The following is an 18,532-nucleotide window of genomic DNA, read 5'->3' on the forward strand; positions in this document are numbered from 1 at the left end:
TAAATATTGTATTTATTTTGATATTAAAAAACGTCGAGATCTGGGTTTTCTTCAAATATAAAAATGTTTGTAGGAAATCGAATAAGTCGAGTTAATTCGAAACTCAGGGGATTTAAAAGCAATGTTTAGGATATTTTGTAAAACGAAACACTACGAAAATTAAGTTTCAAATTTACAAAATATTCCGAAATTACCTAAAAATACAAAAATAACGTAAACGGCAATAATATAAAAAAAATAATAATAATAATTTTGGTAACCATTGTTTTTTTTTAAATTAATGTCATGTTTGTTCATTTCATTTAATTCGTTTTGATTTGATAATCTGTGTTTTTGTCTTTTAAGTTTTCATTTTTTTTATATTTTGGGTTTTTCTTGTAAAGGGTGGTACGGTCAAAATTTGGACAAGGGAATCGCGTGTAAATCGGTGAAATCGTTTATTTAAAAAATTAAATTAAATTTCTTTTTCAAGTTTAATTAGTATAAAATTCAGGAAAAATATTCAGTTAGGCTTCCGCTTTTCCAAATCCGAATTGCCGGGCCTTACGCTTAACCTCTGCCATCAGATTTTGTACAGCCACCTTGTCCACCTTCTTCGCCGCAGAAAGCTAGTTTGCCTCGAACTGTTGCTCGTCCTTAGCAGTTTTTTTGGTCTTCTTTAGGTTCCACTTGGCAATAGCCCAGTATTTCTCAATTGGGCGGAGCTCTGGCGTGTTGGGAGGGTTCTTGTCCTTGGGAACCACCCCACATTGCAATTGTTGGCGGCGTACCACTCCATGGCCTTTTTACCGTAATGGCAAGATGCCAAATCCGGCCAAAACAGTACGGAACAACCGTGTTTCTTCAGGAAAGGCAGCAGACGTTTATTCAAACACTCTTTCACGTAAATTTCTTGGTTGACAGTCCCGGAAGCTATGAAAATGCTGCTTTTCAAGCCACAGGTACAGAAGGCTTGCCAAACCAGATATTTCTTCGCGAATTTTGAAAGTTTCATGTGCTTGAAAATAGCTTCTACCTTTCCCCTTCCTTTTGCCGTATAAAACTCCTGTCCCGGAAGCTGCTTGTAGTCGGCTTTGACGTAGGTTTCGTCGTCCATTACCACGCAGTTAAACTTCGTCAGCATCGTTGTGTACAGCCTCCGGGATCGCGCTTTGGTCGTCGTATTTTGTTTATCATCGCGATTTGGAGTCACTACCTTCTTGTAAGTCGATAGTCCGGCTCGTTTTTTGGCTCGATGCACGGTTTGTAGACGATACACTCAGCTTATTTGCGGCATCTCGGAGAGAGAGGTTAGGGTTTCGCTTGAAACTACCGGCAACTCTCTTTGTCGTCTAAGCGGCTTCCGGTTTTCGATTTCCCCCCGATCCAGACTTCCTGGCTGTCGACAAACGTTTCCCAAACACTTTAATTACATTTGTAAGGATTGATTTGGCAACTTTTAGTGGTTTTGCCAGCTTTGCGTGCGAGTAGCTCGGATTTTCGCGATGCGCGAGCAAAATTTTGATACGCTGCTCGTCTTCCTTGGACGGCATTTTGACAACTGAAGAGTGAATTCCAATATCAAAATAGGAGCAACATTCTACACACACACACACCTTCAAAATGTGGGGTGTTCAGGTTTTTTAAATGCAAAATTGAAAGAAACACGTCAAGTTGATATTGACCAAATTTTGACCGTATCACCCTTTAATAGAAAAAAAAAGAACTTTTCTTAGCTTATCGATGTTAGCGTGTAATGCAAGATAGTATATTGCACTGTGTTCCCTGCTAAAAAGGTTCAAATCGTCGGCATAGTTATTCAAAATAGAGCGTTGCTCATAGGTCATTCACGAAAATTTAGAAAAGTAGAAGTCTGAGGTGGCTTCCTTAAGGTACTCCTAGCGAGGTAGCGAATTAAGTAAAAAACGGACAACTTCGCAGAAAAATCTTGTTTAGAGAAGCGTGCTAAGGATTTGTCAATATACGTAGCTACAGAACAAAACATTTGTCTTAATTTTCGAATGGTAAAGCGTCACTAATAAAACTTTAAAAAAAATGTTCTAAAATCCATAAACTGCTATCAACATTTTAGGATTAATACTTCAGAGGCACGGCTACTTATCACAATCATTCATTCATTGATGCACATTTTTAACGATAAGCCGCAGCTTTACATTTGACAAAATGTATAGGCCAATATAGAGAGCTTTGCTTGACTTCTTCGTTATCACTTCCATACGAACGATCTGGTTTTTTATGGACGCTGTATTGTGTGTGATTGAATGATGGTGGTAAATGTAGCAACTTTTGGCATGTCGTTATAATTCGGAAAGTTGATGGAACATTTGAAATTGAGTTCAAGGGATAGTTTTGTAAAGAAAACGAAACAAATCCATTTTTCGGAAATGGAAATCTCAACACGTCTACCATTGGGCGGCAGTTATGTTGATATTGATTCAAACATTTGCCTGGGGGTCAGTTGATTGCAAAAATACAAGCACAGTCGGGTAAGACTGATTGACTGAATAATCCAACACAAAATCACTCGAAGGTTGTATTTTGCTCCGGTAAGAAGCAAGTGATAAGGCGTTTCGTAAAATATGTGATTTTAAAACCTGTTATTTAAAAAAAAATATGACAATTTGAAATTGGTTGCCTTAAACTATTTTTTCTCTTTATTTTTTGTTACAGAAAAACGAGCCACCGAAGGAAGTGGCCTAGTATCTCATTACGAGCAGAAACGGAAGATAAGTGATTTGGACGAAATGTCTGACAAAAAAGCGGATACCATTTACGGTAAGTGAAACAGTATAATAAGTTTATTTCCTTTGATAAAAAACACAACGAAAACTGTTAAAGTGTACCCATTTTTACTGTCGAATTTTGTCGCTACGAATCAGAATCAAATTCAGATTTGTAATAATTTCTGAATTTTCTTAATATCAATCACACATCCGACATCTGAATCTAAATTCTGTATCTGAAGTTTGAGTGTGAAATTCAAATTTTAAGTTTTAAATCTGACTTTCAAATTCGAATCTGAATTAGAAATCTCAAATCAATTTTAATATGTGTCTGAAACAGACCCGTGCGAAGGACCTGTACATGAATGGGGAGTGGGGGGTTTCGAAATCAAATCAAAATCGAAATCAAAGCAAAAAATGATAACAATACCAAAAATGCACAATAAATAAGAAAATGGATTTCTTACACCATTTTATTTCTCATAATTTTCACACAAACTAAAAAATAATAATTTTTACTGATAAAATAAATTGAAACTTCCAAAACAAATTACAATGAAAGTTCAAAATCAAGGTATTTTTGGCAGGTTATTGATTATTTTTTCAAAATGATGTTTCTTATTCTTAACTAGAAATTTGCTTCAAAATTATTTCAAAGCAATCTAGTTAAAAAATTTAAACCAAATACTCCCAAAACACTGATTTAAGAATAGAATTTATCTATATATATAAAAATGAATTTCTGTCTGTCTGTCTGTCTGTCTGTCTGTCTGTCTGTCTGTCTGTCTGTCTGTTCCCTATAGACTCAGAAACTACTGAACCGATTTGCGTGAAACTTGGCAGGTGGGGGTATTGGAGGCCGGAGAAGGTTCCTATTATGGTTCGAGACCCCTCTCCCTAACAGGAAGGGGGGGAGGGGCCTCCCAAATAATAAACAATTTTTTGCATAACTCGAGAACCAATCAAGCAAATGGTATCAAATTTGGCATGTGGTTGTATTTGTTGACGGGTAATATTTCTATGAATATTAGGTACCCCTCCCTCCTCTCAGTGGGGTGATAGGAAGGGGGGAGGGGGGCTACCTTACAATTTTTCATATAACTTGAAAACTAATCAAGATATTGGAACCAAATTTGACATAGACAGGTATTTTGATACGAAAAATATTTTTATGATTATTTGAGACCCCTCCCTCTTTCCAGTAGTAAGGGGGAGGGGGCCTCTTTCATATTTTTACACATAACTCAAAAACTAATAATGCAAATGGACCAAATTTGACATGGGAGGGTATTTGGATACTAAAAATATTTCTACGATTATCTGGGACCCCTCCCTCATTCCAGTAGGGAGATGTTAAGGGGGGAGGGGGCCTTTTTTATAATTTTTTACATATCTCAATAACTAATCAAGCAAATGGAACCAAATTTGGCATGGGCGGGTATTTGGGAACGTGACATATTCTTATGATTGTTTAAGACCCCTTCCTTTTTCCAGCGGGGAGAAAAGAATGAGGGAGGGAAGTTTCATACAGTTATTACTGTACAACTCAAGAACTACAACAGCAAATGGAACCAAATTTGGCATGGAACGATATTTGGGTACGAGAAATGCTTCTATGATTATTTGGTATCAGTCACTCCTTCAAAGAGGTGGATGAAAAGGGGGAGGAAGGTCTCCCTTACAATTTTCAGTATAACTGGAGAGTTGATCGATCAAATTGAACCATATTTGGCATGTGAGGGTATTTGGATACGAGAAATGTTTCTATTATGAATTGAGGCCCCATCTGTTTTAGCGGAAAGATATAAAGGGGAAAAGGGGGCTCCCATACAATTTTTTTGCATAACTCGAGAATTAATCGAGCAAATGAAACCAAATTTGGCATCACAAAGTATTTGAGTACGAAAAATAATTTTTTTTATATGTGAAACAATTCCTTTCTTGCAGTAGGATGATAGAATTGGGAATATAGGAAGGGAAGAGGAGGCTTACATTTAACTTTTTTTTTTTTACAAAATCCGAGAAATGGACAAAACTTAACATGGAAAATCATTTTGGTATGATTCTATGATTATCTGACACATTTTCAGTGAGTAGGTACAAAGGAGAAGGGAGGTGAGCCCAATACAATTTTGTTAGCATAAGTTCTCAATTTATGCTAACGAAGCCAACAAATGGAAACAAATATGCCATGGAGAAGTACTTGGTCACGAGATATGTTTCTACGATTGTTATAGATCCTTACGCTTTACAGTGTAGAGAGAGGAAGAAAGGAGGAGGCTCCATATACATTTTGTTGTAAAGCTTAAAAACTTATCAACCAATGCAATGGAACTATATTTGATATAAAAGGATTTTTGGGAACGAAAAAAATGGGTATGATTATTAAAGATCACGACCTCCATTCAGCAGAAGGTGAAGGGAAGGACAGGAGAGGGGGCTCTTTTATCAGTTTTATCATAAATCCAGAACATATCAAGCAAAAACAACCATATTTTATAAGTTCGATTGTTTGCGTACGATTAATTTGAGACCCTCCAGACAGATTAACATTATCAGATCTCCAACCCAAATTTATTAATAAAGATTCAGAAAATTGGTTTAAATTATATTTATGTTGCAATCATATTTATGTTGCAATTCAAAACTCCAGCTGCAGCTCTCATTTTATAGCGGTTGCTTATGAATTATGTTATAATTTGATTTAAAATAATGCCAACAAACCAATAAAAATTTGAATAATTTTTGAAAACATAATTTGATTTTGAAAGGTGTAGCAAAGCACACCGGGTCAGCTAGTTGTTAAATAAATGTCAGATCAGGTAAAAAAATTACCATGATTAATTGTTAGGAAAATGATTATAATTGTTTCATTCATTCAACTTAATTTTAATTTCTTTTCTTCATTTACAACTGAAGGGTTGATTGATAAATTCCAGTGCAGGGTTTTGAATTTAAAAAAAAATCGCGATTTGAAATGTGAATTTTTGATTAGGAAAAAAAACTAAATAGACAGATAGATAGAGAGATAGATAGATAGATAGGAAAAAAAACTAAAGGATTAGGTTTTTAGAACACCAAATATTCAGAATTGAAAAACATAGACAAACTTTAAAAAAAAATTGAATTTAAATAGTTTGACTAATAAATGCGGTAATTTTTTTTTATTTAAAAATAACTGCACTAAATTCGGTAATTTCATTTGAAAATTGATACAAAATATGAAAATTAAAAAGATATCTATATATATAAAAATGAATTTCTGTCTGTCTGTCTGTCTGTCTGTTCCCTATAGACTCGGAAACTACTGAACCGATTTGCGTGAAACTTGGCAGATGGGGGTATTGGAGGCAGGGGAAGGTTCTTATTATGGTTTGAGACCCCTCCCTTTCTCATGAAGAGAGGGAGGGGCCTCCCAAATTAAAGACAATTTTTTGCATAACTCGAGAACCAATCTAGCAAACGGTATCAAATTTGGCATGGAGTGATATTTGGGAACGACGAATGTTTTTATGAATATAAGGCACCCCTCCCTCCTCTCAGTGGGGAGATAGGAAGGGGGGACAGGGGCTACCTTACAATTTTTCATATATCTCGAAAACTAATCAAGATATCGGAACCAAATTCGGCATAGGAAGGTATTTGGATACAAAAAATATTTCAATGATTATTTGGGACCCCTCCCTCTTTCCAGTAGAAAAGGGAAGGGGGCCTCTTTTATAATTTTTACATAACTCAAAAACTAATAAAGCAAATGGAACCAAATTTGGCATGGGAGGGTATTTTAATACGAAAAATATTTCTATGATTATTTGAGAACCCTCCCTTTTTTCAGTAGGAAGATAAAAAGGGGGGAGGGGTCTTCTTATAATTTCTTACATAACTCAAAAACGAATTAAGCAAATGGAACCAAATTTGGCATGGGAGGATATTTGGATACGTAAAATGTTTCTATGATTATTTAAGATCCATTCCTCTTTCCAGTAGAAACATATAAAGGGGGGAGGGGACCATTTTTATATTTTTTAAATAACTGGCGAACTAATTAGGCAAATGGAACCAAATTTGGCATGGAAGGGTATTTGGGAACGAGACATGTTCTAAGGGGCTGTTCACTAATTATGTAAGCACATAGGGGGGGAGGGGGGGGTTTCACATTTGCTTACGATCTCTTACTAGGGGGGTAGGGGGGGTTTCCAAAAATCTTACGTAAGAAATGTTACATTAAAATTTAATCACAGCCTGAGCCATACGAAACCATATTACTAAGGTTTTTTTTACTCTCTACCTATTTATTGGTTATTTTTTATGCAATGTTATTTATCTTTTAATGTCTTTGAATTAATAAAAAAATCGCAGGTTCTATAACCTTATAGAGAACCAATTCAAACCAACATGCCATCGATAACACTAAATCATATTATTAAAAAAGATCGTCGCTTTTCGAAACAAAAAGGAAAATGGCTCGTTGTTACACCACGATTTGAATCCATCATGTTTCAAAAATGACTTCAATCAGAAAAATCTTTAAAAATCAGTATAAGGCGCTTTCAATAATGAATTTCGAGACAGTTTTTTCTTTGATAGACACTCTAAATTAAACAAACGATTTACCAAAAAAATCCTAAAACTTTATCGCTTACCGCTGAATGAGTCTGAGCTTTTGGGTTACTTGACAACGTGATTGTCGTTAAACATTTTTGCCCCAATTTTAGTAGTATAGAATGATATTATTTTGATGATTTTTATGATTTTTGAAATTAAGAGTTTATCACCGTAAATTTATTTTCTGAAATTATTGTATCGGCTATATCGGTGAAATTTTATATTCTTTGAGAAAGAATATTTTAAGAATTGAAAGTTTATAGAAGGATAGAAGATTAGAATAAGGTAAAAGGTGTTGAAAATGAGCGGAAGGGTAAATTTAATTTGAAAAACTTTTCATCACATTTCATCGTTTTGTTCCTCACGGGCTTCTACCTTGCAGTGGTAGATACATTGTGTAATGGTATCTACAATTTTATCGTTTATAACATTTCATCTGTTGTTTTGTATAAACTGTGCTTGTTAAAAACAGTTTTTCAATTTTACTTAAAAAGGGCTTCCAAATTTCCAAAATCGTGCTTACGTAATTAGTGAACGGCTTCTAATGATTGTTTGAGATCTCTTCCTTCTTTCAGTGTGGAGAAAAGAAAGAGGGAGGGAAGTTTCATAATTTTTTACTGCAGAACTCGAGAGCTCTAACAGCAAATGGAACCAAATTTGGCATGGAACGATATTTGGGTACGAGGAATGCTTCTATGAATATTTCGTTTACCTCACTATTTCAAAGAGGCGAATGAAAAGGGGGAGGAGGGGTTTCCCTTACAGTTTTCAGTATAAATAGGAGCTGATCAAGCAAGTGGAACCATATTTGGCTTGCAAAGGTATTTGGATACGAGAAATGTTTCTATATAAATTGAAGCCCCACCTTTTTTTCAGCGGAAAGATATAGATAAACGGAGAAAGCGGGGCTTCCATACTCAAATATCGATTCGACATTTGATGAATTCACTTTATTCTTGTTTAGTTACGCTGCTTAATAAAAACCCCCTCAAAAGACGAGGTAAGGTTTTTGTATGCCAAGTTTAGAATATTAATACAAAAGGGTGGTAATTGAATTGTAAATCGAAATTTACAATTAGAAATTAGTTTCAATTCATGAACGTCAAATAGTGTTGTACAAGAAAATGGCTCAAACCTAGGATGATTTAGAATCAAATTCCGCCGGACGCGAGCCAAATTTCTGACTTGCTTGTTAACACTTATTTTTAAGCACCTTCTAAGATCATGTTATTTCCCGATACTACGGTGAAAATTATACTTGGAAAAAATCTCCATGGGGAGGAGGTTTATCCTTTTAACGTTGGGAGCACAAATGCTAGAAAGTAGTGTACTCCTGGACTCCGATCCCCGATAAATATTTCTTATTTGGGTGGGAACGGGATTATTTTGCAAAGAAATTTCAAACTTTAGAACTTATCAATTTTTCAATATACCTAGTCATCGACCATGGATATAGCGCCATTGCTCGCTCGTGGAAAAAAAAACATTTAAAAGAAAAAAACTTTATCGTAACATACATGCAATCTTTTAAACTTTACCCTTTCAGAAGATTTAATGGTAAATATAAAAGAATTTATTAGACAAACCTTTGTACTTACGAATAACGGAACCAAAAATTTCTTTGAAAGCTTAATTACCTACTTCAATCTTACTAATTAAGTGCGTTTGTCCTTCTATCGCAGATTTTATTCCAATCGCAGCACTCTGAAAGTTTTCACACACGCGCACGTGGGTCACAAAGAAGTGATAAACATAAAATACGCCATAAACGAAATGCCACCAGAAAAAGGAAATAAACTTTAGAAACACAAAAAAAAATGAAAACCATTCAAATTCAATTGATTGAAGGGACTACGTTTTTAAAGAAAAAAAAAAATGCTGAGCTAGATAATGCTGGAACGTACAACCATTTTTAAGCTAACTATTCTTGAAAATCTGAGATAATCAAATGTATTGAAAATTTGGAAATTTCTATGAGAAAATTCCAGGCAACATTCATTCTTTTAAATTTACGTATAATAATTATAATGGAACGAACTCACCGAATAATCTTTGAGCACTTGTAGTCGTCCATGTATTCAACTTTCCAGTTCGCTCTTGGGGGATTTCCGCTCTACACAAACGATGCTCAAAGTCTTTAAATACTTCGCCGAGGGAGACTGTTACTTTCCTGTCGTTCACTTTTAACGATTGACACATTTGGAAGTACGATATTTTAATTTATCCTCTGATATTTGAAAAAATTAAATTTTCCCCTACAGAGTAAAAATAAAACGCGTCTGTTGCCAACGAATCATGGCTTGCTCTTTCTTAATTTTTTTTAACGTTTGAATTTCTGCTACCTTCTTTCAGATTTCAATTATATTTTTTTCTTTATTCATTTGCAACTGTTCTTTTTAAAGATTTAAATTTCACTTTTTACGTTTAACTTTTAATTTTCAACCTCCAACATCCTTGCAACTTTCTATTTGCAACCAGTTACTTCCAACTTTCAACACTTAGTTTTCAACTTTTCACTTGTAACTCTCGCCTTTCAACTTTCTACCTGTAATTTTCCATTTCCAACTTTCATCCTTTAACTTTCATCGTACAAGTTTCAAATTTCTACTGCCTATTTTCAACATTTATCATTCAAATTTCAAATATCTTTTATGGTTTATTTTATTCAAACATTTGTTTTTTCAATATTTTCGTTTTACTTTTTGCATTCAGGTTTTAATTAAAACTTTTCCATTTTTATTTTTCATTTGTTTTTTTTTCACATTTTATATTTCTCTTTTTACTTCCAGTTTTCAGCTCTGCTTCTTTAAATTTCAACTGTATACTTCAAACTGTTAATTTGAAACTCACAAATATCAACTTTCATTTCTGAACTTTCAACTTTAACCCTTCAAGTTTGAGCTTTCCATTTTCAACTTTCCTCTTTTGACTTTACATTGAACTTTAAACGAACGATTTCAACTTTCAACTGTTTTCTTTCACTTACAACTTTCAGCTTTAACTTAACATACAACTTCAAACTTTTAACATTCAAATTTCTGTTTTTACTTTTAAATAGTGACATTTATTTATATTTCACATTTATGTTTTATTTTACTGTTTTTTTCGTATCCATGTGTATTTCAAACCTCAGCTTTCAATAAAAAATTTTTGTTTTACTTCACACTTTTAACTCTTAACTTTCAACTTTCAACTTTTAACCTTCAGCTTTCTACTTTCAATTTCCTGCTTTCATCTTTCAACTTTTGCCATCAACTTTTAGCTTTCAAGTTCCAACTTTCCACTTCCTATTCTCAGCTTCCAATTTTCAACTTTTATCATTCATTTTTTTTTACTTCCTATCTTCAATTTTCAACATTTTACTCTTTAATTTTTCCTTTTCACTTTGTTCTTTGCTGTTTTTACTTTTTATTATTTATTTTTATTTTTCTTTATAATTTTTAACTTTTATTTTTCACTTGTTGTAACTCGGGATGTTGACTTCTTACTTTTGAATTTCGACTTTGAAATTTTGACTGAACCCAATTTGTTTCCTTCTTTCCGACAGATATCCTGATCCCGTCGCTGATCATCGCCGCTCTATTTATTGTTAATGGCATCGTGTTCGCGGTCATCATGCGCTACAGGAACAGAAGAAAACAACGCCTTGAACTAGACAGTAAGGAACTAGCGGAACTGTAAACGTAAATCAACAAAAAAAACACCTGAGCATAACCCAGTAACAACAACGTCCACGTCCATCATCTCCTCATTACCCAGCCCAGAGTAGAACAAAAAATAAACGTTCCCACGTCTAAAACCAAACCTGTTTCGAAACTAAAAATAACTTGAAGACAAATGTCCAGAATTCCGGAGGGGGCAAGAAAATTTTGTGAAAAAAAGTGCAAATTGTGCTACCCCAAAAACAAAGCCAGAGAGGGGAAAACAAAAGTAACAAACATTGTAAAACAAAAGAAGCATGAACACAAACAGAAAGAATACTCAAAATTACAAGTAGAAAATGCATGTTCGTCAGAAACAACGACTAAGAAAGGATACAATGAAGTCATTACCGCATCATCTTCATCGGGGGTCAGATGAGGGGGGACTCAGAGGAAAAGGAAAACAGATTTGAGCATCTTCCTCTCATTTTTAGTTAAACTCTCATCTCGACGAGGCATTGTTGCTTTTTTTGGTTCAGAACTTTTTGGATTATGTCGTCGTCGTCTGGAAGAATTCTTCTGAAACTACTAGCTACTATATTCAGTCGGAAGCTGACGAATGCTTTTCCGGCCTCTAAAGAATGCATGTCCTTCATGTTGTTGTTTTTCTTCTCTGAATGAAACGCCTTCATTATCTCTGATAGAATGAAAACAAAGAATAATATCTACGTTTCAAGGACACGGCCAAGATCATCGGCAGCTGCATTCGGTCCCAGTAGATACCTGACGGAAAAAACGACAGCCATCGTCTTTTGATTACCTCATGGATACTACATGGAAATCATCATATCATTCACATATTTATGGCAGTGGAAGACGATTCAGGGTGACGAACACCCTTCTAAGAAGAGCCGCATCACTTGTTATCGTTATCATTCAGCACCCCACCAACATAATCGAATCGGTCATGTTTTGGCATCCCGTTCTTCTCGCGCCAGGTAAGTATATTTAAAAATAAATATCAGCAATACAGTTCAATTATGATAATGCCACACACGTACGCATCGGGAAGACTTGAGAGATAAAAGCTAAGAGAATGTATCGAAGAACAAAAATTCGGAACAAAATGTGTTTCGACAAAACAACGCCTGCGAGAGTTATTCGAGTTATTAGAAAAGAATGCAAAACCAAAAACGAAACTTGCAACTGCAAACAAACAAAAACTAAAAAGCTGAAAACAAATTGTCGTAGTTTAATAATTGCTTGTGCAAAACGAAGTAAAAAGTAATTACCAATTATTATTACATAAAAAAAAGTCTATACACTTTCAAGTACCGCACCACGGTCACTATTTTGCACGCTGATCAAGCAAAACAAATATATACATATACACACACCCAATTTGCAAACTCTTATTGAAATCCCAAAAAAAAAACAAAAACTTAAAACGATGAACAAAGTGTTTATATGAAAGATTTAGAAACAAGAAAAAAAACAAACGTATTTATATATCGCTTATTGTGCTATAACAGGTATTCGATGATCTTTGATTTTAAAACATTTTATATTGTGAACTATTTTCTTTTCTGTCTTGGTATCAAGTACTGCGAAAATGCTTAACAAAAACGTTTCTAAATTTGTACAAGCAAATTACTGTTCTAGGCGGCTGAAATCAAAATTGTCGAACGCTTCTTCGTTGGAACAAACTTTAGAAAAACCACTATTGAAACTGGATGCGACCAAGGAAAGAATTTGAAAAGTTATTTGAACGAAATTCTTTCTATCAGTTGAAGATTGTTTTTAAATTTATTTACATTTTTTTAATTGAACAACATTTTGGTTAATTGGATGTGGTTTTTACTCAACACAGTAACAACCTTAGAATAGTTTTTCCTTTCTTCAATTATTTTCTATTAATTTTTGAATGATTAGTAATTAGTTATTTGTAAATTGATATACAATCTTATCCGAGTTCAATCTTTGGTTCAACTCAAAAATATTTCAACGAAAGTAAACGGTTCAAAACATAAACCACAGGTAAAAAAGTTCACAGAAAAGCAACAAAAAAGCAAGCAGAATCAAGCCAAAGATTAGATGTTACTTACAAACAAGCAAACAAACAAAAACAACGGATGAGCTGTATCTTTAATATTTGAAAGCAAAATACAAAACGCCTAATTTAGATAAAAAAAACGTGTAATTTTGCTACCAAATACACTTTTTAGGATTTTGTAGTTTTTCGATTAGTTCACACAACTTGTACGAACAGGTAAAATCTGAGAACAGGCATGCATGTTAAAAAGTAAAAAAAAAATGCTGACAAAAAACAGGGAAAGTTTATTTGTTGAAATGTGTGTAGAGGACAGACAAAAATATTGGGAACAGCTCAGAGTGAAAGTGACAAACTAAACGAAGAGCAGAACAGTTGTACAGAAAAAAAGTAAACGTGAAAAATTAAACGTAAAACAAATTTTCACCCTTTGTTTAGCCATCAATGATGAACAGACGATTACAAGAAGAGGTTGTAATCATTTTTTTTTTATTTTTTTTTTTCTGTACGGAAATGTTTTCTCCTCGTTGTATTTATGACTTCTTGACACCACTACTAACTAATTGTAACCTTGTAGTTATTTTCTTGATTTTCTAAGAAAATATTACTTTGTCCGAAAATGATAATTGTACTTCCGCGCTGAAATAAAATTGAAAAAAAAAAATAATCCCTAGGTGTCATTCATCATCCGAAAGTGTCGTTGAATGTTAAGAAGAGATGTTGATTAATTTATGGAAGTATGCCATCACTGCTTACTAGGTCAATCGCCAAACATTGCTGGAAAGTGCATCAACAAAGATGTCCGTGTAAGTGACTACCATTTTGGAACCTTGCACAAATAGCTACATTTGCAGGGATTTTCTACATACAATAAATCGTTTTCTTCAAAATTTGAACTAAAACCAATATTGAATTTGAAAAATAGCAATTTTGAAGTGAATCAATTATTATAATATTAAGGGCGAACACGAAATAATTGCGACTTATTCAACAGGGCATAACTTTTTTATCATTGGGTAAAAATGAACCAAATTTTGCACACTCTCTGCTGTCAAACTCGAAGTCTTGTATTTCGATTCAACGAAAATGGAGGTGAACCAACGCGAGTCGAGAGAACAAATTCTTTCCAAACACCTGGAATTTCCTGACCTGTCGCACCGGCAGTTGGGCAAAATGTTGAACTTTCACCATCCAATCATCTCCAGAGTGTTGAAGCGGTTCCAGGAGCAGTTGACGTGTTGAACCACGAAAAAACGGCTGGTAGAAAACCGGTACCGGAGAACGAAAAGACGGAGGGAAAGGTGAAGCGAATGATTAAAGCAAATCCCAACGTCTCAAGCCGTGATATGGATAAAAAGATAGGCATGTCGCAGAGCTATGTCCAGAATGCAAAGAAGAGAGCTGGACTACATACATACAAGGTACAGAACTTCCCAAACCGCGATAAACGGCAACAACCGACGGCTAAAACTCAGGAACGGAAGCGAGAAAATGCTGACAAAATATGGCTGCTGTGTGATGGACGACGAAACGTATATAAAAGCCGATAAAGTAAATGCCGAGATCTACAAATCTGAGTGCCGCGAGAAGCGAGAAGCGTCTTTTGTCCTGGAGTGATATGAGGCCAATTTTGTCCGTTTTGTTCCAAAAGACTTGAACCTACCAAACTGAGCAAGAAGACAGTCAAAGACGAGAAGGACATGGTAAAAAAATGGAGAATAAAAAAACTTAGAAACTGGTACCGGGGATGAGACTGTAAAGACTTTGATGGAGGACATCAAGCCACATCAAGCGAAAATGCGTTCAATTTAACAATCAAGGCTCCATCGATTAACTTGTCTTTTAAGTTTTGAAGTAAATATATGTATAAAACTACCCAACAATTTTGGTTTGACTCTAAACATCATAAGAAAATTGGCAAGACATCTCGGTGTCGCAATAATTTCGTGTTCACCCTTTACACAAATTTCTAAACGGTGCATTCAAAACTGTTGCTCATATTCCGACCCCTCGCAAACGCCGAGAGAAAGTATGAGCAAATCGGAACAAAGGATAAGTTGTGATCAAATTTCATCGAATGCTACTTGGAAGCAGGTTCCTGCTGCAAACAGATCACCAACCCATTCTCCGAATTTTTTGATCCAAGAATTCCAGTTCAAACGGCGAACAGACTGCAGTGGTGGGCTGTTGTAGCACTGCTATGCTACGACTTCGAGTTCTTGTATATGTCCACATCTCAGTTCGGCTATGCAGACGTCCTTTCCCGCCTGATTGACAGAACGTAGAAATCCAGACGTAGAGTTTGTTAATGTTTCGGTCCAACTGGAAGGAGATGTAGTGTTCCCGCTTCAAGAAGCCATCAGTTCGGTTCCCATGACAATCAAAATGGTAACCAATGCAACACATAAGTGCAAGTGCACTAAAGCAAGTCAGTCAATTAATCGAAACGGGAAATTGGTAACCCATGAGTGAAGCCATTTTGCCCTCATCGTGATGCCCTCGCAATTCACAAGAACTACATCATGATGTGGAGTCGTTTAGTCATCCCAGAACTTTACCATCAACGGATTCTGAAACAACTTCATCGAGGTTATCCGGGGATGGAACGGATGAAAGCCATAACCTGAAGTCACGTTTACTGGCCGAAAATCGACGACGACATCTCAACGTTGGGAGGAACTGTGAAATGTGGGCTGTTTATTCCAAATCCCCACTGAAAACTCCCAGCAAACATTTATGTAGCAATAGATTATAGAATGATCGTATAAAACTCGAAAAAACACCATTTACCTACCAAAGTGGAGGCAATATACATACATACATTTAATTTCTTTTTAAAGCGACGAAAACTACACCAATTGGGCGTTACCCGACTCCTTATTCGTACCTATCGGAAGAATGCAGGAGAGCGCAAGATTTTGCTCTCATAGCCTTCAAATCGTTGCCAGCGACAATATTTTGCAGTTCTCTCATTGGTCAATATTACTCAATTGCCATCTGATTTTCAGCCATCTGGATACACTGCTGATTGCAGAGAGAACATGACAATGATTTTCTCAATTGAAGCCCGTGCGGGAACTAAATAATTTCCAAATTTACAAACTTGGCGGACTTTCTATCATATCCGATTTAAACTGACATTCTATACGATCTTTTCATTATGCAGTTGGAAATGCGATTCGCAACACCAACACTGCAAACGACCTAATTTATCATTTCAGATAGATTTTTTGTTTGCTGGGCTCATTCTTGGATTTCATGATGGCGTCAGAAACCGAAATCCGACTTCTTCTAGTTTAGCCCTTTCACTCGATACAAATATTGTGGGGATTTCATGCGATTTTCAGTGATTAACTGCGTTTTAAAGTTAAGCAAAAGCTGTCATCTTGGATTTCAAAATGACGTCAAAAAGCGATTTTTGGTTTCTTCGTGTTTAGCAGTTTCACCTAATACCAATATTGTGAGGCTTTCATGCGATTTTAAGTCATTTACGGCATTCCAAAGTTAAGCGGAAGTCGCCATCTTGGATTTCAAGATGGCGTCAGATAGTGAAATTCGCCTTCTTCTAGTTTAGCCCTTTGACCCAATACCCATGTGGGAGTTTATTGCCATTTTCAGTGATAGACAGCGTTTTAAACTTAAGCGGAAGCCGCCATATTGGATTTCAAGATGGCGTCCGATAGCGAAATTCTTCTCCTACTCGCTAAGCCCTTTAGCCCAATACCCACATCGTGAGAGTTTCATGCGATTTTTATCTTTTGCAGCATACAGTAAGGGTACGAACCAGGGGACTGAGATAAACGGAGAATCATCGTCAATGATCAAACAAATTTTGCTTCCAATGATTGAATTTGTGGTAATTTGTTGCACTTTGTTAGAGAGAATTAGAAGGTTTAAGTTAAAATGAGAGAAACCGGTGCTCAGAGAGAGTGAAAATGTTCTATTTGTTGCAAATTGTTGCGATTTGTTAAGCAGTTGTTGAATTTTGATCATTACCTTTCCAAATGCAAAGAATTCTCTCTCCACTGCAATCCCTTGGTACGAACACAGTGAGCGCGAAGCGAACTGCGAAGCGAAATATTCATTCACCGGATGAATTTCGCAAGTTCGTTTTTGAAGGCCGGCCACAGTGCACGCGAATTGCGAAGCGGTTCAACACTGAAAAAAACCTTCTGTGTTTTGCAAAAATTATTCACACGTGAAAAAATCTTTGCAAATTTATTTGCAGAATCAACACTGTGAGCGGGGAATACGTACCGCGAAAAAAAAAAACAATCCGCGTAAATTTCGAAAAACCAAGATGGCGGCTTCAGCCTAACATCAAAATGCTTTAAAGGACTGAAAATCGCATACACCCATAATGTGGGTATTAGGTGAAAGGAATCAATTAGTAGAAGTCGAATTTTGCAGTCTGACGCTATGAAACGTCATCTTAAGATCCAATTCGGCGGCTTTCGCTCAACTTTAAAATATTTCAAATGACTGAAAATCGCATGAAAAAAAATCTACCAAAACTATGACAAAAATATAACAAAATTATGAAAAGAAATTTTACAATATTATGACAACAAAAATTGCGAACCGCTGACAAAACTTTGAGAAAAATATGGCAAAGGTGATAAAAATATTACAAAAATATTAGAAAAATATACCAAAACTTTGATAAATTTGACATTCAAATGGCAAAGCCATGACCAAAATATTAAAAAAATCTGACAAAAATTAATTAAAACTGACTAAGCTAAATAACAAAAAAATTAAAATAATAACAAAACACGAAATAAAAACTTTGACAAATATTTGACAACATTATGGAAAATATGACAAATGAAATATAAATGCATATGACAAATATAAAAACTAATCAAAAATTACAAATATGACACAATTTTGCAATAAAATAACATAAATAACATCATCATAACATTTTTCGTATTTTTTTTCATAGTTCTGTCAGATTTTTGTTCATTTGATTATAAGTTTTTTTATAGTTGTCATTTTTCGTTCGATTATAGTCGTTTTACTATCTTCTCTTCATACTGAAAGTCTTACCCGGTACAACTGTGTTCGATGATTACTCTTGTGTTTGAACTCGCCAACTGAGCTACACATATTACAAGAACATAGATTTGTCTTTGTCATATTTTGTCATTATTTCGTCATATTTGCCATATATTTGTAACACATTCTTCATTACATTTTAGTATTTTTGTCATTTTTTGTTAAACTTTTGTAATTTGACTGTCGTATTTGTCATCATTTTGTAATTTTTTTTACATATATTTAAAAGTATTTTGTTATATTTTTATCTCATTCTTATTAATTTGTCAGATTTTTGTCATTATTTTGTCAAATTTTTGTCATATTTTTTTCAGAACTTTGTCATATTCTAGCCCATTTGTCTTATTTTTTTCATTTTAATGTAAAATTTTTGCCATGTTTTTACCACCTTTGAAATAATTTTTTTTATAGTTTTATATATGTGTCGCAGTTTTGTGATTTTATTGTAAATT

The 18,532-nt window shown here is 34.7% G+C and overlaps 1 protein-coding gene across 2 annotated transcripts in view; it reads left to right on the forward strand.

The window, feature by feature from the left end:
- LOC129748583 (uncharacterized) overlaps positions 1–13,686 on the forward strand; it is a 443,445-nt gene extending 429,759 nt beyond the window's left edge. For both annotated transcript variants that reach the window (XM_055743241.1, XM_055743239.1), the window contains 2 exons: positions 2,671–2,775; positions 10,876–13,686. In XM_055743241.1, coding sequence (XP_055599216.1) covers positions 2,671–2,775; positions 10,876–11,009 — 239 coding nt within the window. In that variant the 3' untranslated portion in view covers positions 11,010–13,686. The remainder of the gene's footprint in view (positions 1–2,670; positions 2,776–10,875) is intronic.
- Positions 13,687–18,532: the final 4,846 nt, after the last annotated feature.

This window comes from Uranotaenia lowii, chromosome 2 (genome assembly GCF_029784155.1).
Source record: "Uranotaenia lowii strain MFRU-FL chromosome 2, ASM2978415v1, whole genome shotgun sequence".
NCBI lineage: Eukaryota > Metazoa > Arthropoda > Insecta > Diptera > Culicidae > Uranotaenia > Uranotaenia lowii.